Source organism: Apis laboriosa, unplaced genomic scaffold (genome assembly GCF_014066325.1).
Source record: "Apis laboriosa isolate Shangri-la unplaced genomic scaffold, ASM1406632v1 scaffold9_cov152, whole genome shotgun sequence".
NCBI lineage: Eukaryota > Metazoa > Arthropoda > Insecta > Hymenoptera > Apidae > Apis > Apis laboriosa.
Genome location: NW_025224966.1, coordinates 2,446,884 through 2,472,797, shown reverse-complemented (window position 1 = coordinate 2,472,797; position 25,914 = coordinate 2,446,884). Strand labels below are relative to the sequence as shown.

Here is a 25,914-nt window from a genome sequence, read left to right as displayed (position 1 = left end):
GCGGGACTGCGCGGCGACATCCGTCGAATACGCTTAATCAAATCGAAAGATCCTTCGGTCGGAGGGGGGGGCTGCCGCGTTACGAAGCAATTAAAGCGCAGGATTAATTGCGACCGCACGCCGGGAAAAATAAGTCCATAAATTAACGACTGCTCCACGTCCTGGCCCCCCTCCTCGGCCTCTCCGCCAATCCCGTCTCCTCTTATCCCTGATTCACCACACTCGCCTCGGCCTGCCCTCTCCGCCATCCCTTCGTTCCCAACCACCGACAATCTTTTCCCTTGCCACGGATAACTTATTGCCGGGGCTACGCGCTATGCATTTCCCAACCGATTAACCTGTTACCCAATTTTTTTTCATCCGCCCCCTTCGATCCTAAAGCCTCCTCCTCCAAACTTTCGAAATTTTTCCAAACTCTCGTTCTCCGAATTTCGATTCTGATAACCAATTTATCTATCTTTATTACACGATAATAAAAAAAATTTCCTCCGCTCACTTTCCACCAATCCTCTGCGTAAGCATCCCTTATCTATCTCCAACACGTCCAACGGTCCAACGTTTTTATCGTCGGCCTCACCGATAGATATCGAGGCGGAGAGTAACTGCCGCGTTTACGTAAGATAGCGGTCGGGGAATGGATAGGTATCCGTTTACGCAAATCGGCCGCGTGAAAGTTAATCTTCCGCGATCCATCGGCTCGTCCCTTTGTGCTTCTAATCTTTTATTGCCGCTACCAACCTTTATCCGACCGCGAACGACACCGATCATATTTCCATCCGTGCATCCTCCGTCGATACGATTTTTCCCTTTCCTCGTTGTTCGCCGACGTAAAAGGGAAAGGGGATTCGCACGCTCCACCGGACCGAGCCACGAAATCCCCACGAATTTCCCTCGGATTGTTTTTCATCGATTGAGCTGTTCGCACCTCCCCCTCCAATTCCTGATTGACGAAATGGCGCGGCCCAAATTCGAACCATTTGCATTCCGACCGCTCGAAAGCGGGCGACGCGGTTCGATGGCTCGCCTTTTCGAGGCGAGGGTGGCTGCGAATGGGACGAGGCGACTCGAACGAAAACGCTGACTGCGAAATAACCGGGCGTTGTTGAGGGACGACGCCGCTTTCTTTACGCGACACAAAGTAGCACTTTGCCAAATGACCCGAGTCTTTTTTAGAGCGTTACCGAGAATCGCGCCTCGCCGCAAATTCCTCCTCCCTTCCGAATCGAACCCTCCGATCGTTCGTTCCGCGTCTCCACGATACGCGTCCACGAAGAATGGGCGACAACGCGCAGAAGGGAAGGGAAAAATGGAAAGAAATCGGCTGCGAGGAAGATCGAAGACAATGGCGGCGAAATTGGAGGAAATTTCTAGTCGAGTCCGTCCCGGTTTACAGTCGATTTCGACCACCCCCTCCCTCAGTGAGTGGAACTGAGCTTCCTGCACGAAACAGGGGCGCAGGTACGCGACGATATATATCTGGTTTATAAATATTAAACCAGGAGGAGGATGGTTTCGCGGCGAGAACGTATCATAACCTTAAGACGTCGGACTGTGCATTGAAGGGGGATCAGAGGGATTTGCAGAAGATATCCCTCGTTTCCACGATATTACCCCTTATACTCGAGAACGTATACATCGCGGCCGTCTAACATATACTCTGGCCCTCCATAAAATTATGACGCCACTGCATTTACGACTCGTACGTCGTAAGAGACAGCTCTTTGTCTCTTACGTCCCTTCCGCGATTGATTTCTCGGAACCGATTTATCGGTGAATGAAACTCTTTTTTCCCCTCCCAAAAGCGAGGGTTATGTAAACCAATAAAAAAAGCGAGCGGGATGGGAAATCGAGATCGTTGCCTTCCAGGAACGATTTACTTTTTCCGGACACGTGCCGTTCAACGCACGATCGTTCCTTTTTATCTGTTTCTTTCTCTCTTCTTTTTCCTTTCTCTTCGTCCATCCGCGAACGCTTTTACTTTTCCTTCTTTCGATGGATCAAGACGTAGATGAAGGAGAAAAAGCAAACGAAACTATGGTGGTATTAACGGGAATTCTCGGCGGCGTTCGAGACACTCGACGAGACTTCGCAAGTTTCATTTGCACCCTCCACGCGCCGGGGATTCAAGTCGCTACCCTAAAACCGTGTACACGACTTCTCGTTATTAATTACTCGAAAACTCGCTCCTCCTTTCCGTCCCACGCCCATCAAAACAACGCGGATATCCCCACCCACGGATTTACCGTCTGCTAAATGGACGAACCCTCCCGCTCTCCTCCCCTCTTTCCTGCTGGTCAATCATTTTTCAGACGTCCCCGGATAATTTTTCACTTCAACGTCTTAGTTTTTCCGTGGCAACCGTGGGGATGAGAGAGAGAGAGAGAGAGATGGAGAGAAAAAAAAATGGAGGAATTCGAGTGTTCTCGCGTACCGTTCCCAAGAAGAGAGAAAACGTTGTGCCCAACCATTGTGGACAACTACGTGGCACGGCGGTAATAGTTTCCTCCGTCAAAGCGGTGCATTGTCGCGACCGAAACGGAAAGAACGCGGTTGAAAATGGAGGCTCGTAAAGTGTTCGAGGCGCGTCTTTGGAGCGCGGAAAACCCGGGCGGGCTGAGAAACAATGCACGCCGTTGAAACGAGGAGGGGAATTGAAGAAGGGGGAGGAAAAAGAAGCGTCATCGAGAGAGGGTATAAGAATCTCGATTTACCATAAACTTAGAGGTTTATGGGAGGAGAGCAGCCCGGATATTACCGGAAGACGCGCGAGGAGACGCGAACCGAGGCCGATGCTGGATAAGAATATTAGGCGAGGAAGAGAAAAAAGAGGGAAGAGAGGAAGAGGATGAGGTGTTGGGCGGATGAAGAGGAGACGAGGGGATTGAGCAGCGGAATTAAAAGCTGCAAACCTGCGTGCAGTTTCTTCTTCTTCGTCGAGGAGGAGACCTGCATCGCGCGCCATCCACCCGGAATTTATAAATTCAGAGGAGATGAATTTTATTCAATTCGAGATTCTGTATTCGTCGGTGTTTTCCATATAATTTCGTGAAATTAAGTTTAATTTTTCTCCACCTAGAATTAGACCTAGAATTAGGGTAGATCGTTCGATCCTCGAGGATTAAAAATCCGAGATGCTTTTGGCTCCTTCTTTTTATCTCCCTTTTCCTTTATCTCGACGAAACAGCGACTATTTGACGGCGCTTCTCGTTCGAAATTTAATCCTTTCCATTTCCCGAGTCCAAATCGTTTAACGATTACGACGAAAGTTTTTAACTCGGTCGCGAGGAACACGCCTCCTCCTCTTTTTCCCGATCTCGAGGAGAGGTTTGTCGACGCTGGCCAAAGTAACGTCGTTAACGATCGACGAATTCCCCCCCTCCACCCTCCCCGTGACGAACGACGGATTCTTCGAGAAAAAGCGAGGAGGTACGCAACGCTCGATGATAAATCAGAATTTTTCGTCGAGTTGTGGACGACGAGAGACGAGAAGAGGGACGAAGATGCAGACGAGCCTATACCTCTATATATATATATATATATATATATATATATATATATGAGCGTGGTGAGGGAAGATATCGGAGGGGTTGAAAAATTAAACAAAAACAAAGGGTGCGCGCGACTCACAATGAGGGAAATAAGCAGGCATTGATAACGACGCGAATCAAGAGTCCGCGGACAAGCGACAATGGGATATCAGAATGGCTATTATAACCGGCGTAGACTCAATTATTTTTAAGCCACTTTTGTGCCGCGCTAATGAACCGAACAAAGCGGAATATTAAACCAACCTCCTTCCTATCCAACCTCCCTCAACCTTATCTATCCACCAAACCGTTGGTTTTTCGTAACCTTCAACTTGGCGGCTCGAGCCCGATCGATACTCGCCTCGGGGATACGATTTTTTTGGGGACGAAAAGAAAGAAAGAAAGAAAGAAAGAAAGAAAGAAAGAGGAAAATCGAAGAAAGGAAGCGCGCGAAGGAAAAAATGTTCTCGACGGAGAATATATAAATATTCATCGGACGCGAAACGAGTGGAATCCGTTGGGAAAACGGAGGAAGGGACGGCGATACCGCTTAAGAAGTCATCGCACCCCGGTGTAATTTCAGTATATTCAGGGATGACTCGGCGGATTCCTTCGACTCGGAAGAAACCAGTTTCTTCCGCGCCATCGAGGATCCCGCCTGCCTCTCCCCTCCCGATTCTTCCACTGCGCGTGGAAGAAATTACGTAGGGAGAAATATCGAGAAGGTGTTCTATCGTAAAATTCACCGAGCATAATGGGGGATCGGGAAGGGATGCTCGATAAGAGTTGGGGGGAGGGGAGGGGAGGGGGCCATCGCTGAGGGGTCGATTGCCACGCGGCGACGACGGTATTTACTGCGTCGTCGGTTCACGGTTGTCGGTAGGAGCGAGAAAGGAGCCTTGAAAACCCTCAGGAAAACCTTGTTAATTAGACGTCCAAGGTGGAGCGCGAGACGCAAGGCCAGGGCGGGACACGGAGAAGAGAAATAGCGGAGACGTTCTCAATGTCGGGACCCCCATAGACATGACTTTAATTCCGGAGAAGAGGAGCGACGTCTTCTCCTCCGAAGAGAAGCGAAATCCTTCCCTCCCTCCCTCCCTCCCTCCCTCCCTCCTTCTTCCTCCGAGCAGAGGAACAAGCTCCGCCGCGTTTTTGAATAGCGCGCATAATAACGTTCGTCTTTCAGTCTTCTTTTTTAAATTGTCCGCGGTAAAATCGCCAACAAAAGGTGGAGGTAGCGAAGGTGAGAGGGAGAGGGAGTTACGTTATTACGTTTCTCGCGTGGATCCTATGGGAACTAAGCGCCATATATATATATATATATATATATATATATAGTATATATACATATACTGTACGAGTATAACGATATATATCGAGATATCGTACGTGGTATGGAACATGGTAGTGCAACAACTATCGAAGAAATAATTCACCGGTGCTCGGACAAGACTTAATTATCCGCTTTTTCCCTTATTACTCGCTGTCGTCGCGCGAGCTCGATTTATGGCTGTCCCGATAAAGTCAACGGCTCTGCATTAACATTACGTAATAATAATACTCGTACTATCTCCCGTCGGCTGGAAAACGGCCACGGCGAAAATAAAAGGGGAGAGAGGCCACTCTGAGCATTTTCTACGCTCCAACGGTTGAGTAATGGGCGAAAAGGGCGAGGAAAAAAAGGAAAAGGAAAAAAGAAAAGACGCGGAGGGAAGGAGGAGGAGAGGGGGGGGGAGGTACAAATCGGCCGTGAAATCCAAGATTTAACCCCATCTTGCCGCGCGAGAGGCGACGAAATCAAGCCCCCTCATCGGCTCGGTGATATGATAAACACCGAAAATGACAGCAGCCATCCCGCGTCTTTCCCCCTCCCCCTTTTCTTCTACCTTCATCCTCTTTGCCCTTCCATTCACTCTCTCTCTGTCTCTCTTTCCGCTCGTCTTCCCTGGGCTCTTCGAGTTAATCACGTCAGGCAGGCAGACCCTCTGATTAAAACGGGGCCTCCATCCCTTCTTATTATTATTGTTATTAGAGGAAGTGAGTGCAGGGCACTCGGGGAATCGCGTCGGGATAGACGGCTCCTCCGTATACGTATACGTGCCTCGTATAGATACACCAACGTATATATACGTTTTTGCAATCCCCCCTTCTCCTAATCGTCCGAATTTTCGAGATTATTAAATGGCTGACGAGAACTGCGAATGAATCTTGTTTCGTACGTTCCTTAATTAACTTTCCTCGCCGCGCTATTAATCGCCACCCCAACAAATATATATATATATATATATCGCCCCTCTTTCCACGCCTCGTCTTTTCCCGAGACAACAGGACGTCTGATTTATTTCTAACCTCTCTCGTCCCCCCACCCGCCTCGTCGATAATTCGAATCGAAATTGAAAGAACCTCGTTCGAATACCGAATGTATTAAACCCACGGCGCGTATATAATTGTGTATCTGTCTTCTCGATTGCAACATCGTCTCTCGCAGGAACTGTGGTTATCGATATTGCAGAAGAAAATCTGCAGGGAAGGAATTCAGAACCGGTTGCAACAAGATAACCTTAGCGGCAAATTATACACGCCTATCTACATGTGTGCGGCTCGAGCATATCGCGTCTCCTATACTTACATCGACAATTAACGTTACCGGCATTCTCGTGTATCGCGTATCGTTATTTGCGAAAACTTTTCTACTTTTATTCGTATCTCTTCCAATTTTGTATATATATGTATTTTTCTTTTTTCTTTTTTTTTTTTATCGCTGAAATTCCTCTTTCACGATTTCGAACGTTTGCAATTAAAATACCTCTTTTTCGGTATCCCTGCACCGTTCCTTTTATCCTTGGAATTCTATTTTGGTATTTCTGTGTTGTTGCTTATTTCTGGAATTCCTCCTTTCTTAGTCGGTTTTTCTCCTTCAAGAATTTCCCCTTTAGTATAGAGCTTTCCCCTTAGACGGTAGCCCGGAGTGGATTCCGAATATGGAAATCGTTCCGAGTCCCCGCGGAAGCGGAAACTCCAAGAATAATAGTTTATTCTCCGCCATTAATCCGAATTCGTCTCGAATTTCAGGACGATAATCGTGGGATAATCGAGCGATCTTCCTGCGGGAACGATTTTGGGGAAAATGGCTATCGAGCTCTAAACTCTCGACCACTGAAAGCCACGCGAAAGCCGACAAGCGAACAAGTTTTGCCTTAGAATCCACAAGAATCAACGAAATTAAATCCCTCCTATGAGAAATATATCCCCAAATCCCCTCATCCGATTTGTCAACAGCATACTTCGTTTCTCTCCCGTCCCTTAATGAACCGCGCAAGATAAAGCGACGCGCGCATCCTCCGTCGGTGTCTCCATCTCGCCACGACTCTCCATCGAACAAATGGCGGGACTGACCGGCCGCCTCGTCTCGAAAACGATCACTCGAATAACCGATCGAATCGAGCGATGATCCGGTTCCACGGGGCGATCTATCCTCGAAGCGGGCCGATTATGCTAATGAACCCGGCGGCAATAAGTAACGAACGGAACGATCGTAAATCCTGGAGAGTTAGCGTTGCGACGACAGCGCGAGACGGTTCCACTCCTGCGTACCACTACACACGCACACATCGATTTTAACCGACTCGACGATACGCAGATGCAACGTTCGTTATTTCGCGCGTGGCTCGACGACGGCCTGTCACCGCTCATCGCGTCGCTCGAGATGCGTTTCGTGACTTTCCACCTCCGGTGAACGAGGCGAATTCTGTTTACGCAACATATCCTCCAATTCTTGTCCATTGACGAGAGGAAGTAATTAAAAGAAAAATAATAATAATGATAGTAAATTGATATTCGAATATCGACATACACGATATTACGCCACTGCGAGTTGCAACGCAGGTGTGCGGGTCGAATTATATCGAGCGCGAGGAGAGGAGAGGTTACGTAAGTTGGGAACGCGAGGAAAAGGTATATGGAATAGGTGTATATAAAAAGGGCGGAGAAGAAGATCGAGGGGAAGAAGAGAGAGAGAATATAACGAGTTGGGATTACGAAAGGATCGGCGCAACAGCGATGATTCGCCGCCTAGGCATGGGCTAATAACCGGTGTGGACATAACGAAGGGTTATGCGGATCACGAGTTTGTTATTGGCTCGCTTTAATGACTCGTCCGTTCTACTTGCTGTTCTCCACGCGGCCAAGTCCAGCGTGAACGCCGATATATAAACACGGCTCTGTTGCCGCATCCCGTCATCCGAATATATATATATATCGCAGTACAAAGTGGAACGGGTGCGGGTGCGGAATTTCAATAACCGTTCCGATGAAAATTCTAACGCGGCCGTTTAATAAATAGCTGGACCTCCTGCCCCCTCCCCAAATCAAATTTTCCAATTTCGACGCTTTCCTTTTCCGAGATCGAAGCGAGCTCTACTTCGTGGAACGTGAAACGGGCGATAAGTAAGGAGCCAACGAACCCGTGGTTCCAACACACGCGCCAAGTTAAATTAGTCGTTGAAGCGCGACTCTGATTCGAGTCTGAAGCGCGGTCCACCAATTCAGGTGGAATTTAACGGGGAAGGAACGTTTTATTCTCGCGGTATTCGAAATATATATGTATATAGGTACTACGGTGGGAGGGACAGAAGCGACTACGAGGAGCGGACTGGAGAGGAAAGGTTGTTCGAAATCGGTAAAGTTTTTGGTTGGGAATTCAAAATGGCGGAAAATGGCGGAAAAGCGGACGAGAATCGTTCCCGATCAACAAGCTCGGTCGGGATTTCGCAATTAAATCCCCTCGTCTCGTTCGACAGTCGGCGCGAAGCGAGATTATCGCAAAAACTTGTCGACTCGTTCGCCTGCTCGCGGAGGGGCTAATTTGTTGTCCGGTTGAAATTACAGCCGAGCGCGTGCGTGGAGGAGGGAGGAGGAGGGATAATGGATCGTTGCCAGGATTGGAACGTGAGAACGTTAGGCACCGGTATCATCGTCTAACGTACCGTGTAATCACCGCATTTATATTCACTCACCATCGATATTAGACGAGGATTGATCCACGCCTGCTGCATGTTATCGTCGAGATACCGCTTCGCTATCCGGGCGATGTTCTCGTGCGGCTCTTTCTTCTGAGGGGGTACCGCGGCCGGGGCGTCCACGTTCGCATTGTTTCTGGAAAAAACCGAGCAACACGTCAGCCTCAGCTTCTTCTGTCCAACAACGTTCCAACAATCAATAGGCGCCATCGTTTCTCTCTCCGAGAGACGACTCCACCGAGATCTAGGTAACGTTAGCAAAAGTAAACATTAGACGTACGCCACCCTCGCACACGTCGTTCCTCCCAATTAAACCTATCGTCGAGTACACGCTACGATAATTTCTCTGGGCGCAAAGTAAACGCGTCATCCCTCTTCAAACGCGGTTAAATTACGTTCCGAAATCCCCGATTCGTCCAACTTTTTGGACGAGCGTTCAGTTCTTCGATTACAGACACTCGAAACGATCATTTTCCAGCCAAATCGATCATCTTGCATCGATTCGAGTATACGCTGTTCGATCGATAGAGATCGTTTACAAATTCGTAACAATGGATCGAGATAACATTAACGGGGCGAAATCGATCGATGGTTTGGAATCTCGGTGGTGACAAACTGGGGATTGGCTAGGAGGGGGATCGAGGTCCATCTTGGCAAACACTATTATTTACTTGGATGAGTTATTAACGCGAACGACGGTGGACGGGCAGAAGGGCAATCGGACGGTTGGCGTAGGAGCGGCGCGGCCCAGGAGGGCACGAAATTAACGGTCTCCTGCGCCCCGGCGATGCATCAAACCGAATCTATTGTGCGGCCGCCGCCGCCACCGCCACCATCACCACCGTCACCGACCAATGCCGGATTGCGCGTCGCGCCTATTCCACGGTGAAACAGTTCGCAATTAGGAAACCGACAACAACAATACGGATCGATCCACCGCCGGATCATTACGCTCACCCCCTCCACGGTTATCGCTTCGCGATGCAACGATCGCTTTCATCAAGTGGAATCAACTCGCGATCCATCTTTCCGTGAACCAAGCGCGTGCGATCTCGATTTAAAAAAGAAAAAAAAAAAAAAAGAAAGAAATTTGTAAAAAAGATTCCTCTCTCGAGCTCGTCGAGTTTACGATATTCCATTCAACGAGCGAGAGTTTCCTATTCTCGCGCACACTCGACAACTTTCTTTTCCACTAATTTATTTTTTTTTTCTCTCTCTCTCTCTCTCTCTCTCTTCTTCCACTCAAAGGAATTTCACGCACATGGAACTCATTACTCTGCCGGCTGGCTGCGCGCCGTGTATCAAAATTTCCATCTGTTGTCCGTCCCCGACGAATATTACGACGCGCGCGATAGATCCCGCGTCGAGCACGTACAATGGTCGAGCATGAATAATCGTATATAGCCGCGTGTAATATGTATATACATATACATATACATATACACGAATGTTACGAAACGGGCATTCTCCGATTCAATACGAAATTTCCCCGACGCGCTTTACCGACGGCTTTATACGCCTTACCAGGATATCGCCTCGGTGAATTATGAGAGTTTATCGTGACTCTGCGGTCCCGTGTCCGCAACCTTTGGGGCACAGCTGCCGCTCCAGTCGGCCCTCCGTAAGTTAAATTACGCCCGAGATGGTTGGAAACCGAGCAAATTATCGGCCCTTCCGAACGTCTTCGAGCGCAACCCCGTTCGATCGTCCATTGCGCGCATTCATTGCGCACCCCCTTTCCCCTCGAAAACGAGGGCATAAATAATTCGAGCCTCCGACTTTGCTTCCCGTTGCGACAGACGAGGCCAACAATTGCAACGTACTCCCGCTTTCATCTCCAACCTCTCTGGACACTGTTTTCCCCGACAGAGAGATCTCGTTCTTTGACGTTCGAACTGCCACTCGTGCTAATTATCTTCCTATAAACGCGCTTCCCTTCTCTGTCCCCCCTTCAAGCGAATAATTTTAAAATCTTTTAACCGTTTTATCGTTCAACGTATAAATCGTGTTCGAAGAGATTCATCAGTAAAAGAAAGAGTAAAAATATATAGTTTCGAGCGTGCTATTTTGGCATTACTCGTTCCGATCATCTCATCGGCTGGATACTCTTTCTCTTTCGTACAATTGATTTTATCGAAGTGGTTGGAAGGGAGCTCGTTTCGAAGATCGATCCGCGAGTTGACACCGGATATTGGACACTTAAAGCGTCCGCATTTTTGCCCACTCGAGCTATTCCAATTCTTGGAATCTTGCAAGAAATCGTCTTCGAACCGAACATTCGAGGCTTCTTTCCGCTGGATTCGCAGAAGCGAGCTCCCCAGGCGGCTTAAGTCGGGCCGTTTAAGTGGTCGATATGACGAGGAGAAGAGGGCAGCCATCTGGGATCGAAAGAAACAAGAAATCGTTGGCCAGTTGTTCGACCATCGAGTTAATTATCTCTCTCTCTCTCTATCTCTACGTACTCAAACCATTTACCAAGCCTGGAGGAAAAGTTTTCCTTTCTCGCGCAAAGATCGTGGGAGTTGATAATACGAGGAGAAAGAACGACCGTCTGGGATGAGAGGAAAGGATGAGAAAGGATTCTGAACCATCGCCTCTTTCGGATAATCGTTTCCAAGCTACGCGAGTTTACAAATCCTCCATCGTCCACCGATAAATCTCCGACCGACCGCGGCTTGTCCGCACCTGTACCCTTCTGTGTCCCGTCCCGTCCACTTTCTCACGGCCAAATTCACGCGTCCCTGGACGACGTGAAAATTTCGCCAAGTCGGGAAGCCAACGGTCGAAGAAATAAAGGGATCGTCGGAAGGGAAGCAACTTCTTCCGGACGGAGAAATTCGAGCCGCGTTTATCTCTTCTCTCAGAGAATAATGTTACAAAGAAAAAAAAAGAAGAAGAAGAAGAAAAAAGAAAAGAGGCAAGCAAATTTCGGCCTGGATCGCTATGATTCATCGCTCGTGTCGGGGGAGCGAGGGCCGGAGTTGAAAATCGGGAGCCCGTACAGGATACCCGTGCCGGATTTTACGATCTTCTGCGCGATAAACTCGATAGTTTAACGGTTACTCTCGTTCACTACCTGTCCGCGCAGCGTCGTTAAGGCAACAGGCAGCCACTAACGCAGCAGGTGAGCAAGGTGGCGGAGGTTTACGGCCGTTTCGATACCCGCGTAGCATTCTATGAACGCTGATCGATGCCTCGAAAAGTGATCGAGGGATCGTTTATCTCTCTCTCTCTCTCTCGTACGTGTAATCCCCCGTTTTATCGTATCCGATTCTTTATCACTCTCGATTCCGCGCGTTGCGTGAAAAAAAAAAAAGAGAGAGAGAGAAAGAATTATCCTCCGCATTGCGAGGATCGAAGAAGATACCGAGGCTCGTTTTCCTCGGGACGCAGTTCCTTCTTACGAAAAGAAAGAAAAGAGAAGCGTTATTGGTTGTGACGTGTTACTGAAACCGTTTTCACGAGCGATAAAAACACCGATCGCCTCTAGAACGCGAAACGTAAATTCGCGTATTTAATGGGGATAAAATCGATCGACGATCCCTCTTCGATACCCCGCTCCTCCAGGGATATATATCCACTCAACCGGTTGCAGGTTTGCAGGGGAAGGGAGCAAGATCGGAGGCAGGCAGTTACGTTCGCAACGTACGATCGGTGGCCCGGTTAATGGCCCCGATGGACCAACGTTCGCGGTGAAAACTCTATTTCCCGTTTCGAGTGGCGCGAGGCCATCGCATAGGCCTTCGTTCTAGGGCCATTCTGACCCCGATATCGCGTCTCCTTTACGACCGAATTATGTACTCTAATAGCCTCGTTCCCCTGTATATACGATAACTCGATACATCCGATCGTATCGAACAGACCTCTCAAACGGAAACGATCTTTCCTACCTATATTAAACTCCCTTCGTTCCAAACGCGAAGACTGTTATCTCCCGATATATGTATACGTACGCACGTGGTGGAAAGAAGTCTCGCGAAAGGAAATTATTTTCATTTTTCTTTCTATTCCTCGCGTATTTAAATCTAAATTACTCATTAGCGTAGCCAGATAGAATCCAGACAATTCTAACGTATCGATATAACAATATTTTTTTTATTTCTCGTAATAGTTAGTTTAATTTATAAATGTAATTTTTTCGACTGGATAATAAGATAATAATTGTACGAATGATTTTTAATAATTTTGAGATTTTGTTCAATACCTCTTTTACCATTGCTAACGTACGATGTCAGGATTGTCAACGAAGCGTTTGAAGCGAACATATCGAACTCTTGTCGAACCCTTCTTTCCACCAATATACGTAACCGCGTGCGCGCGTGTTATCGAGATATCTCGTTCCTGCGTTTCACGGCGAAGTAGCAGCAGCAGGCGCCCCCGATTTTCGCGGGGTAATTCGATGCCGTGCAGGCAAAATGCCTGGAGACAAGTGGGCCGACATGCGCGATATGTAAATCGCCGCGTACCTAACCGCGTCTCTCTCTCTCTCTCTCTGTCTCTTTCTCCCTCTCTCCTATCTCCGTAAGGAAAGGAAGCGTGTATTAATCGGGCCTGGCGGCGCGTTCGCGTAAACGATCCGCCTCTACGCGGCGCGTAATGCTCGGTAATGCTCGGTTTCGAGCCGCGGGATCATCCGCGGTCGAGGCAGCTCGCTCGTGAGAGAAGCGAAATCAGACAATCACCTCGCCAAGCCTCCAAGCCTCGTTCGCACGTTCCCGATGTCGGCGCTATTATCGGCTAACGACGAGGACGACGACGACTCTCTTACTCGCCCCCATCACGCGACCCAACGCTTTCCACAATTTCAGCCCTCGTGTAACAAACTCAATTTACTCAATTTACAAACTTAATTTACAATTGGAAACTATACGAATCGTCCCAAGGAATCGGTATGGAAACTCGCCAACTCGAGTTTTACGAAATTCCTTTGCAAGGAGGGGAGAAGAGAGGAGGATCGCGACTTGCCTCGAAGGAAAGGGAGAAAATTTTTATATTTTTATATATAAGTCTAAATCTAAGCGGTGTCTTCGAAAGGTGAAAGGAAGGAAGGGAGAGATCAAATCGAGTATCCGAACGCGATTCCAACGAATTGGCGTCGAATTCTAAGCAAAGTCGAGAACGAAATCGTTAAGCGATAGGTTAGATCTTAGAGTGCGATCTCGCGATGCTTCGGCTCGTAAATCGATTAAGAGGCGCGGATATCGATAATCTGATCCATTGGATCAACGTATGCGCGTCAAACGAGTGTATCTTTCTCTTAAACCCCCTCCCCCTACCTTTCTCAGCGCGAACCGGGCAGCACTCGACTCGTTCCGATTCGTGGATAAAGGTAACAAGAGACATAGTTCCTCGCCGGATGGAACGCGTAAACATTTCGTACGCGTATTATACCAGAGGCATTATCGCGTCGTTCGACGAACAACCAGGGATATCCGATCCTTAATATTCACCGGAACGAGGTTGTGGCATTTGCGCTCGCCTCCTCCTGCTCCTTCTATCTTTTTTCTTCTTTCGAGCGATTCTCCTGGCAAAGAGGTTAAAGACCGTCGGGTTAAAGACTCCATGAAAATTAAACGAAGGGTGGAGGTAAAAGCGGGGCGAGTGATAAATAGAGCATCAGATCGTATCGGCACGCAAGCAGCCCCCGGCTGCCTCTCGTTTCTCCTCGCCAGCCTCCAGCTTTCCCCGCCCTTTCTGCTTCTTCTCTCTCCCTTCTTACCTCCTTCTGTCTGTCACGCGTCGTCCACTACTACTATTACCACAACTACCCCCCTATCGAAGAAATATCCGTAATATCGGAGCGTCTGTGAGCAAGGTGGTGAACCATAGTGGTTGGTAGCACGTCTCGATGATAACGATAATCGTCCGAGAATATTCTCGTTTCACCCGTCAATTCTCCATCGCGTTGCATTTCTTTTCTTTCCATCTTCGCGGTTCCACGCATTTTTGCGCTCCTCCTCCTCCTCCTCTTTCTACCTAACTCGGAAGGGATCGTCCCTTGTAGCGGATAGCAAAGGCTACGGTAACAACGAGACCATCGTTTATCCTCCTTCCCCCCCTCCTGGTCAAAGTGAAACAGATCGAAGGAATGTTGCGCGTTAAGTCGAGGGACGAGCAGAGCCTCCTCAGGCTGTAAAAACGAGTGGCGAACAACGGATCGTTTTCCCCTCTCCGCGTTCTCGTTTCGGATTCGCGACGCGCTGCTCGAAGGACCGAAGGACCGAATCGAAGGAGAAGAAGAAGAAGAAGAAGAAGAAGAAGAAGGGAAAAAAAGAGGATCGATCGGAATGGAACAAAAGGAACCCGTTTATTCGCTCGAGGATTGATTCTCCCCTCTCCGCGTTCGAGGAAAAAAAAAGAAAGGTGCGAGACGAAGAAACCGATTCTTTTATTCCGTGTATCGTTAGGACTTACCGTGGCCGCGTTTCGAGAGTTCGCGAAACGAGATTTAGCCGGTTCCACCCGGTGATTTGTGGCCCATTGTTCTCCGAGCCAAGGTTCGGTAGCCGAACCAAGCCGTGGGAGGGCCAGCCTAGTAAAAACTCCGCTATCCGCAACTAATGGCTTTGAAATCCATTGATTTGCCCCTCCACCCGCGTTCACCCGCAACCAGGTTTTTACAGTCTCTCTCGGTTCACCCCTCGGGCACCGCACCGCGTAAGTCTGGATCAAAGACAGGATCCTGGATCCCGACACCGGTCGGCGAGTTGAAGCTAAAATTCGCGAATCTTCCTGTTTTCCGCGCACGTGGTTCGAAGGGCAGCTCGTTAAATCGGTCCTCGAGGGGATCGAGTCGGGAAACGAGTTGTTCCGCCAGGTGGGACGCCGCTCGTTCCAATCGTTCGAAATTATCGACGTCTCGACGTCGAAACGAACCAATCGGTCACCATTGTCGTTTCGACTCGGTAATTAAAGTCTTCTCTCGGTAGCCCGCCATTCTATCCGCCAATTTTTCCTTTTTTTTTTTTTCTTTCTTCTTTTTTCTTTTTTCTCCAACCCGGCAAGAAAAGGCCGTACAAGAAGAGGAAGACATAATAAAACGATTAACTCCGATTCCTGCTCGAAGCAGTCTTCCTCGACACAATGGAGCAGTTAGGACCGACCGCCTCCTCCGTTCCGCATTATTTATTCCATTAGCGGAGGGCATCCTCCCCCCTCCTTTTTTTCTCTTTCCTCTCCTCCCTTATATCTGCATATCGTCTAGATCCACGACTCCCTGTGCACAATTGCCGCCATACATGTTTGTCGAAACGTTAGATCGCACAGATAATGTTTCCTCTTTCGTATCGTTGGAACACTCGAAGAGTCCTCCTTCTTGGCCGCCTCGAGTATCCATCCTTTTACCCGAAACAACGAGTGTCGATTAAGCGGCGCGACCGTTAATTGACGGACAACAAATCGAGTGAGAAGAACAAGTGGCAGATCGAGATGATCGCATTGTCGTCCAACCGATCTTCTTGCTTCCGAGCGTCGAGAATAATAATCAATCCCCAAGAGGGATTATTCCACTCGTCCACGCTCTATCCATCGACGTGGAAATTGAATTAATCCTTGGCGCGCCGCCGCTCACCTGTATCTACGAAACCTTTCTCTCTGTTTCTCTCTCTCTCTGGATCGTGGAGAGAACCGTATCCATGAAAGAGCGAGTAACAGCGTCACGGTACACGTATATACCTTTAAACGCGACTTTTTGCCGGCGTGTAATCTCCCCATCTAAATTATTAGATTATCCTTTGATTCATTTGTCATGGGCCGAGCGCATGCACTTTATACCGCGCCTCTTTTATACTGTGATTCTCTCTCTCTCTGTTTATTTCATACTGCGTCCATACTTATCCGTGCTTGGCGGATTTATCGTAATGATATTTCAATTTTATCGAAAATTATTAATGATCTTTGTTTCCCGATAATAAATTACCAATCTATCGGTTAGCCTATATCTATATCAATTTTCACCTTCTCTCGATATCTAATCGTGGGAAAAAATTAAATCGAAATATGTATATATATATATATTCATCTCTCTCAATCTTTCCCTCGAATTCGCTTTGGATTCACTTTGAAAGAAACATGAATCATAAAGAAAGATAAATATATACTCAAACGATCGTTAAAAATTATCGCGCTTTTACCAAATTTTACCAAGCACTTGAATCGTCGATGAAGTTAATTCGAAGAGAATCGTACTTCGAAATTGAAATACTTTTAAAAATAAACGTGTAGCCAGACGCTTTAAAACGCTTTAAAAGTGTGTAGATACATAATATATTTACGAAGTTATGCACTTCTTCTTCACGGCATACTTCACGTTAAGTATGCTCAGACAATATATATATATATATATATATATATATATACATCGACGCTTATTTTGCTCAATCTCCTCGAGACAGCGTGCCGTACATTCCACGAGATAGCTATCAAGATTTCCATCCATACGCATCTTGTAAAAGTGGCCTCCCTCCCTTCCAAGTCTCCTGGAACGCGGGATTTCGAGCCCCAAAGCGGTATCGAACGAGAAGAGGCGCCCACCCTAGGCGTGATATTATGATAATACACTTATATTCATACGCAATAGGCTTTTCTTAGGAAGGGGAACGAAACGAACAACCTTCCTCGCCCTATTCTCTCTCTCTCTCTCTCTCTTCCCCTCTCTATGTAATTCGATCTAGCCTCGAGACGAGATCGAAATTGACGGAGGATCGTCGAGTTAAGAGAACGCTAGCGAGAGAGGGAGGACGTTTCTCGATTAATTGCTCGACAATTTGGTTGAAAGCTCTCTTTGATTCGAGGCTGCGACGAAAATCCGACGAATTTCCAAAAAAATTTTATTTCACCGGGATAAAACTATTGGATAAGTTAACGAACAGGTAACCAAGAGTACTGACTACGATTCGAGGCGAATTTTTATTTCTCAATTTTTATCACCCCTTTTTTTCCTTAGTATCCCTCTCTGTCGTAATCTCGCAACAAGGAGACCTTGTTCCTCTGAATCTTGGTCCATCCTTTTCTTTTTCGCGGTTACGTAACGCTTCGTAAGGGGAGCGAGGTTACGACACGAATTTCTGTTTCCCCCTCCCGCGCGGAAAGTTTCGCAAGACGACCCTTTGTCCGATCCCCTCCCCCGATTCGGGGAATCTCGTTGCTGGAAAATGGTTCCCTCTCGAGGGGAGGTCGAGCCACTGACCGAGAAGACGTTAACGCTCGCCGACAACTACTTTTCTCATCGTTTTCCCGTCCGTTACCCAGGATTCTCGTTCGCGGCCTCGTGCGCCGCCAGGAAAAGGACTTTCGATGAAAGTTTCCAAACGATTCGGGTCCCGGAAGACTGATCTTCTCCTCCGTTATTCGCCTCGGTGCGCGTATGTTCATCGTACGAAAATGGAGATGCGCTTCGAGATAAAGAGAGGGAGGAGAAGAAGAAGAAGAAAAGAAAGCAATCTTGTCGCCAATCTCGTCCCTTTTCGGGAGAGCAATTTTTTTGCACAAACGTTATTCGAAACGAAACGAACAGTTCGAAGAGTTCTCGTGAACGAATCGAGAGCAAGAGCAGGAGGCGGCCTATAAAGAAAACGTGTAACACGCGTTTCCACGCTTTGCCCTCTCGAGGATCCCATAAGTGCGTTGTCTTGTCGTCCGACGCGACGTTTCGTTCGGTCCAATTCACCCTGTTGCCGGCACCCATAAAGCCGGATGACGATCGTATAACGAGAAGGCCGTGGAAACTTTTATGCATCGGAGACGGCTCGCCGTGTATCCTCGAATAAGTCGCCTTTACGACACGAGTGGTCCTTGCGGTCCGGCGAAATAAAAGGGAAAGAACGAGTCGGTCGTTCGAGAATCGAGTGGCGACGCGCACCCTTTTTAAAACGTGGGGCGGAATAAATCCAACCGCGTCGACGCATCGACGATCAACGTTGGCCACGAGGAGAAGCGAGGATCTCGATCGGCAATCGGATCGAGGAAACGGGGCTGACGAAGCTGACAAATTTTCATCCATATTCATGGACCGAGGATGGAAAGGGGGCGGAGGCGTTTCCCTTTTTCTCATCCGTCACGAACGAATCAATTCCGCGACACGGTTTCTATCGATCTCTCGCTCGTTCTTCGCTCGGTGGATTCGAAATTATTTTTAAAATGATTCTCCTCTCTCTTCCTCTCTCTTTTCGTTTCTTTCGAGTCAAACGAAACGAGATCGCGAATTCTCGGCGAAGAAACTACGCGCTTTGCCGCCCGTCCGTTTGAAATAATTCCAATTTCTTCGATTATAATATATTAATACGAAGCCAGTTCTGTCGAGGGAGTGAGAGGATACCGGCGCAAGAATACGAATATGCTTTATTACGAGCAAGTTTATGAAAATGTTCACCGCAGGAGGCGAGGCAGGAACCGGAGGGTGGCCGTTTTCTCGTTGCCCTCCTCCGTTCCTTTCTCGCAGGTGACGCACAGCCACCGTCGGCCCCACCCTCGTGTGTCGTTGCCAGATATTACCGCATAATTTTAGGATATTTCACCCAGGGAGAGTCGGATCTCGTCGGAGGCCGGTCCACGAGCGCTTAAGGAGAACGATTCCTCCTCTCCTCGAACCTAACCGTATTCGTATTCGCGTATTGGATCGCGATGAAAACAAGCGGCGGAGAGGATAACACGAACGTCCATAAAACAAGTATCCAGGCGCGTGTACGCCCGCTCGTCGATTATCGAATATCGGGCTGGACAAATCGAAACCGAGCGTGAAGGATTCCCGCGCGTTTATACGTGTTCTCACCACGGGACACCGGCTCCGGGACAATGCCGTTGTGGGATGGCGCGACACCTCGGTGTCGTGAATGCCGGCCACCGATACGGATCTTGGGAAAAAAGGGAAAAGAGAGAAACGTCCATTGTCGCGATGACAAATCGGGCATCAACCGAGCCACGAGCCGCTTATCCATCAACATCAACTCCGAAACCCGGATTCCACGCGGGCAGATTTCACACTCCATACCGATGAGAAGATGGGCGTCGCGAAATCGTCGAATGTCCGGTCAAATCTTCTCTCCAGCGAACGATCTACGAGGCAACCTCGACGATTTTTCTTCTCGCGGCGACCTCCTCCTTTCTCCCAACTCGTCGTTACGGGAGAGGCTGCGCGACTCCTTTCGCGTCGTCCTTCTTCCAACGCGCAACGGGACCGACTCTCCGCGTGTTCCGCGTTTTTTCTTTTTTTCCCCCCTTTCTTTCTTTTTCCAAAGGAATTCTCGACTCGACGGGAGAACGGGATCATCGAGACAACGTTTCGGAGAAATCCGAGTTTCCGGATTATTGCCATTCCATTTGAGAAATTACGAATCGTATTTAAATATACTGCTTGAAGAAAAGCGCGAAGAAAAAGAAATTCTTTCTATTCCATCTTTCTTCCTCTTTCTCCTCCTCCCCACCACCAGATCTCCCTTGTTGCGCTCGAGATCCTCGTCCCACGAGGCTCGTGAGTACGAGCCGACACAATGCACGCGCCTCTCCGATACATTCTCTTCCTTCCTCCTTCCTCCTCCTCCTCCTCCTCCTCCTCCTCTCCTTTTCTTCGCAGCCTCGCTTCCGTCACTTCCTGCGGTTTTCCTCCTTCGAGACCCAACCACTACCTCCTCCTCCTCCTTCTCCTTACCCCCTCTCTCTCTCTCTCTCTCATTCACTCGAAGAAACTGTTTATCGGCCGCGACGAGGAGAGGAAATAACCGGTATATAACTTACGTGTATAAATTACGAATCGGTTTTAACGGATCGACGATAGCACGCCACGCGCGCGCCACCTTCGCGATAATTTACCGTTTATTTACTCGGCTGTAATCTTCTACCAGGCGATAAATATCCGGCGCGAGGATCGCGATTTCGATTGTCCCTCCTCTCCCCCTCCCCCCGAGGATCGAGGATCGTTGTTTCCCACACGCGCGGAAGAGAGAGAGAGAGAGAGAGAGAGAGAGAGAGAGAGAGAGAGAGAGAGAGAGAGAGTTGGGAAAAGAGCGCGCAACAATGCGAGAGGGTTCGGTTCGAAGCGACATTTTCGAAAACGGCGTTGTTCGTTTGACGCCGATAAAATAATGAACAAACGCGCGTTTGTCATCGCGGGGACAGGTATACGTCGGCTCGTTCCCCGAGATAAGAATAATTTACCGCGAGAGAGAGAGAGAGAGAGGGAGGGAGATCTTAAAAGCGCGAGCATTATCTCCTTCGTTCGAGCACAAAGGATTATTTCTCCGCTACGCGGAAACGGCGAGTAAAGGGGACAATATCGCGAAAATACGACCATTGTGTATCTCTCCTGGCGGGAGAATATCCCGAGATTCGTTGCGCTCCACTCCTGATAGATCGATATATATCCCCGCCGTATAAATTCCTTAAACGCCTCGTTAAATCATCCGGTGAATAACAATGGAAAACGTGAATTATGGATTAAAACGTGTGCGAGAGTAGTTTCTTTCTTGACTGAGGGGAGAAGGAGCAAAGAACAAGAAGAGCAACTTAACGAGAGTTGAAAAAATTTTCGAGTAACGACCGCTCTTCTCCATCACTTTGGTCAACTTGGAAACAAATAAATTCGGCTCGAGCGAATTTGTTCGAAGCAAACCTTTTAAACTGAGCTAAATTTACACGAGTTAAATTCTCGATTTTACCGAGTAAAAGTTCATTTACTCGGGCCAAGGGGATTAAGATATCGACACGATGGCTCCGCCTCTCGTAAAAACCTCGTATCGCGATTTATTATCCAGATAAATAGAATAACGAGACGCGTTCCAGGGCTACCTGCACCGTAAGAATCTCGAAACAGCTATATATATATATATATACATACATACATACATACATATATATCGTTGATTCGATCCGTTCGAGGCGTTCCGTTCGACAATTTCATTCGCCCCGCGTTATCTAACCACCTATCGTGCCGAACGATTTGTAACACGTCCGTTCGTTAAAAGATGCAACGTCGTGAACGTTGTTGCCACCGATAATGAAGGGGACACTCGAGGAGGAAGGGACGAGGGACGTAATAGGCTATTTGTCGTTACAACCGCTCGCCCGTCCCTCGGACATCCATCCGTCGTTGATCCAGTTTTCACCAGCGGTGAGGAGCGAAACGAGAAGGAGGATAAATACCAACGAGCGCGATCCAACGCGAAAATATTTCTTCGATGCGATACGTGTCCCGCCCGCTCGTGCAATTTATTTCCGATAGGGGAAAGTCGGCCGAAAGTCCGTCGAGTAAATCACGCAATTTTACACGCAATACACACGTATACGTGTACACACTCTCTCCAATGTTGATCACACCTACGTCTTATCGAAACACCTCGACGAGGTGAAATCGGAGAGAAAACAGAGAGAGAGAGGAGGGGAAGAAAATTGCTTTTCCAATTTTTACGCGGGGCGATAAAACGATTTTTTTCTTCTTCTTCTTCTTCTTCCTCCTCCTCCTCCTCCTCTCAACGCGAGAGAGAGATTGGAAACAATAGGAGCGGCGGGGATCATCATCCTTCGTTCCACCACCCACCCGCCCGATATACACCCACCGAGTCGAGTTAAACGGGTGAGTGGAGCGCGGTGTCGATTACTCTTACGTGGTTGGGGACGAGAGAGTTGGGCCAAGTCGCGGCTAACTTGGACCGATTTTACCGGACACGAGTGCTCGTCTGTCTCCGCCGCGTACGTGACCGGGGAGGATCGCAAGGATGGTGGACGAGGGTAACGAAGGGACCAAGGAGATCCACCCACGCGGCGATCACTGGATAGAGATGGATATATATATATATATACGTTATTATGGATAACCAAGACGTGCGTCAATTTCGTTCGAATAAACGCTCGATAGCGAAGAGAGAGGCGGAAATTGAAAGACGAGGGGAAAGAGGACGAAACGAGTGCGTCTCTCCGCCAGGCATACACGTGACGACACGCGAGAGGAAAAGACGAGATTGTCGCGTAACGATTGTTTCGCCGGTGGAGCCAAGTGGAACCAAGCGATTATCAAGACGCGCGGAAAGGGCGAGAGAGAGAGAGAGAGAGAGATTGGAACGTGGTCCCGAGGGGTGATTACGGCGACGTTCGCCGCCCTACGCCGTGTAATTAACGTCGTTAAAACATGGATATTAAATAAATTATAAATAATTATGTTCGACGGCGTTAACGACCATCATCTAACCCAGCAACTGTGACGCTGCTGGTGCTGCTACTGGTGCTGGTGCTCCGGCTACATTTACGTTATCGATTGCAACGACGTCGAACAGAGAGAGAGAGAGAGAGAGAGTTCTCGCGTCTGGATCACCTCTACGCGTTTTTCAAGTACCCGTGAATATTTATTCCCCCCTGATACATTCTCCTCCCTCCCTTCGGGGGAATAAAATCTGCCAGGTTTAATCGAGAGTTAACGAGCGTCGCGCGATTTTCGATCGCCGTCGAAATCGGATAAATCGGCGATCGTTTTTACGAGCAGGTCGAGCAGAAAAATCTCGAATTCGAGAAGAGAGGAGGAGCGTCTCTCGCGTGGAAAGCCATCATCCGTCGCCGTGAAATTTTCGTCGATAAAAGGACACGAGCTCCTCTGCAACGTTCGTTTCGTTTTCGAAAAAAAAAAAAAAAAAAAAAAAAACGGGGAAAAAAAGTTGGCGCGTATCTCTCGACGAGGGTACTTTACACGCGAGGATACCACGCGAAAATCAGAGGCGTTTCTGACGCGCTTCTCCCTGCTACCCTCTTTCCCCTCGTGCATTCGCAGTAGCAGTATCTTTCGAATTATCACAATCCACGCGTGACAGTGACGTCGATTCGATAGTAAAAAAAAAAAATATCTCGATCAGAGAGATCCGAGAGAGATCGTAATCGTAGCTGTGAAAAGCCGGTAATGGCTCAATAACGGGACCCCTCGGTTGGCCGAGCGTTACCGGTTTCTAATCACGGGAAAAAGATTAGGGCGGCGTGGAAACGAGCTGCCTTGGAGATCCTTGGATGGCCAATCGAAATCTATAATCTCGATCGCCCGTTATAATTCGATTAAACGTATTAACGAGAAATTAGAGAAATCGCGGATTTCCTCCATTCCTCTCGCGATCGACTCTTTCTTCGTTTCCCCTTTCCTCTCCCCTCTAAGGATATCAAGTGTACCCATATCGATCCCTCGAGCCTTAACGCCGTTTCCATTAGGTTAACGACCCTACCGTCTCGATAAACTATTCACCATAACGGATAATTGCGATGCGATTCCGTACAGCAACCGAGAGTAACTATCGAACGAGAGGAGATCGAGAGTCCATAAATCCACGGGTTCCTCCGCGCCGCGAGTTGAGAACCGTTCATCAACTACATTCCCGTAATTTCTCGCCGATGATCGAGAACACCCCGCACGAACGGATCGATGAAAAAGACGGCTTGTTATCGTAGCCGCAGCTGTGCCAAGGAAAAAAGCGATTTGTCCGAATGTCTCAATTGGCTCGATCTTCGTTGCGTTTTCTCGCGTCGTTCGACAAATTTGTTACGACTCGGTGAAATCCTAATCTATAATTATATTATAATTATATATTCTATAATCTATAATATTCTATATTCTATAATAATAAATAAAAAATATATTCTATAATATTATATTATAATTATATAATCTATAATTATATATTAACGCGTATTGTATTTCGATTAAGAGATCATTCTTCGATGGATCTGCATTTTAATCTTCTGGGATTCTACTAATAAATATTGTACGATTAAACAGCGATGATCCGATTTGGAGGAGCGTCTCTGGAACGCGACCAACTTTCTCGAAGGTCGTTGAAATCGCGTATCGATTAAGAGACGATTTTTCAGAAATGATGAAAGATCGTAGAAAAATGGTTCTACATTTTAATCTTTCAGAATTCTATTAATAAATAATTACACGACTCGATTAAACAGCGATGATCCGATTTGGAAGAGCGTTTCTGGAACGCGACCAATTTCCTCGAATGTCGTTGAAATCCTAACGCGTATCAATTAATCTTCATAAATGGTGAAAGATTATAAAAAAATGATCTGTATTTTAATCCTCTGGATTCTATCAATAAACAATATTACACGACTCGATTAATAGAGATAATTTGGAGGAGCGTCTCTGGAACGCGACCAACTTCCTCGAAGAATATTGAAATTTTATCGCATATCAATTAAGATATTCTTCAGATGAATGGTGAAAGATCGTAAAAAAATGATTCTGTATTTTAATCCTCCTATTATTCTACTAATAAATAATTACACGACTCGATTAAATAATGATTCCATTTGGAAAAGCGTCTCTGGAACGCGACCAATTTCCTCGAAAATTGTTGAAATCCTATCAATTAATCTTCACAAATGATGAAAGATCGTAAAAAAATGATTCTGTATTTTAATCCTCCAGAATTCTACTAATAAATAATATTACACGATAATAATATCGCACTCCGATTCGGAGTGCGACCAACTTCCTCGAAGATCATTGAAATCCTTCTTTCACGTATCAATTAAGAGACGATTCTTCAGAACTGGTGAGAGATCGTAAAAAAATGGTTCTGCATTTTAATCTTCTAGGATTTTAAATAATAAATAATAAATAATAAGTAAATAATAAATAATAAACTCGATTAACAGCGATGATTCGGAGGAGCGTTTCTGAAACGCGACCAACTTCCTCGAAGATCATTGAAATCCTTCTTTCGCGTATCAATTAAGAGACGATTCTTCAGAAATGGTGAGAGATCGTAAAAAAATAATTCTGCATTTTAATCTTCTAGGATTTTAAATAATAAATAATAAACTCGATTAACAGCGATGAGGAGGAGCGTTTCTGGAACGCGACCAACTTCCTCGAAGATCGTTGAAATCCTTCTTTCGCGTATCAATTAAGATTCTTCAGAAATGGTGAGAGATCGTAAAAAAATGATTCCGCATTTTAATCCTCCGGAATTCCACTAATAAATAACATTACACGATGATTCGATTTTGAGGAGCGCGACCAGCTAGCTCGAAGGTCGGGCGCCGAGTGGAGGAGCGCGAGCACCCGCGGAGGGATGAAAAGATCCGAGATGGGCGCTCTACCCCGCCGCGAGCGCATCGTGGCGCCCACCAACGGGGACGCCTGGAAGCGGCGGGCGTCCCGACGTCCATGGTTCCCCGAGTCGCCACCAGATCGAGATACGACTTGCCTTCTAATCGTGACACGGGGTATAATGCATGGGAGCACGTATCGCGCGCCGATAAAACAGGATCGTTGGATCCGGCTACTAAATCTTCGATCGATTCAATTATGCTAATCACGAATAAAATATATGTTGAGCAAGAAACGACGCCGGTGATCTCAATACCGACAACTTGTTACGAATAAATCTCTC

At 47.5% G+C, this 25,914-nt stretch overlaps 1 protein-coding gene across 1 annotated transcript in view; it reads right to left on the bottom strand.

Annotated features, from left to right (window-relative positions):
• LOC122720035 overlaps positions 1 to 25,914 on the bottom strand; it is a 252,977-nt gene that overhangs the window by 176,868 nt on the left and 50,195 nt on the right. The window contains exon 3 of the mRNA XM_043946439.1: positions 8,543 to 8,681. Coding sequence (XP_043802374.1) covers positions 8,543 to 8,681 — 139 coding nt within the window. The remainder of the gene's footprint in view (positions 1 to 8,542; positions 8,682 to 25,914) is intronic.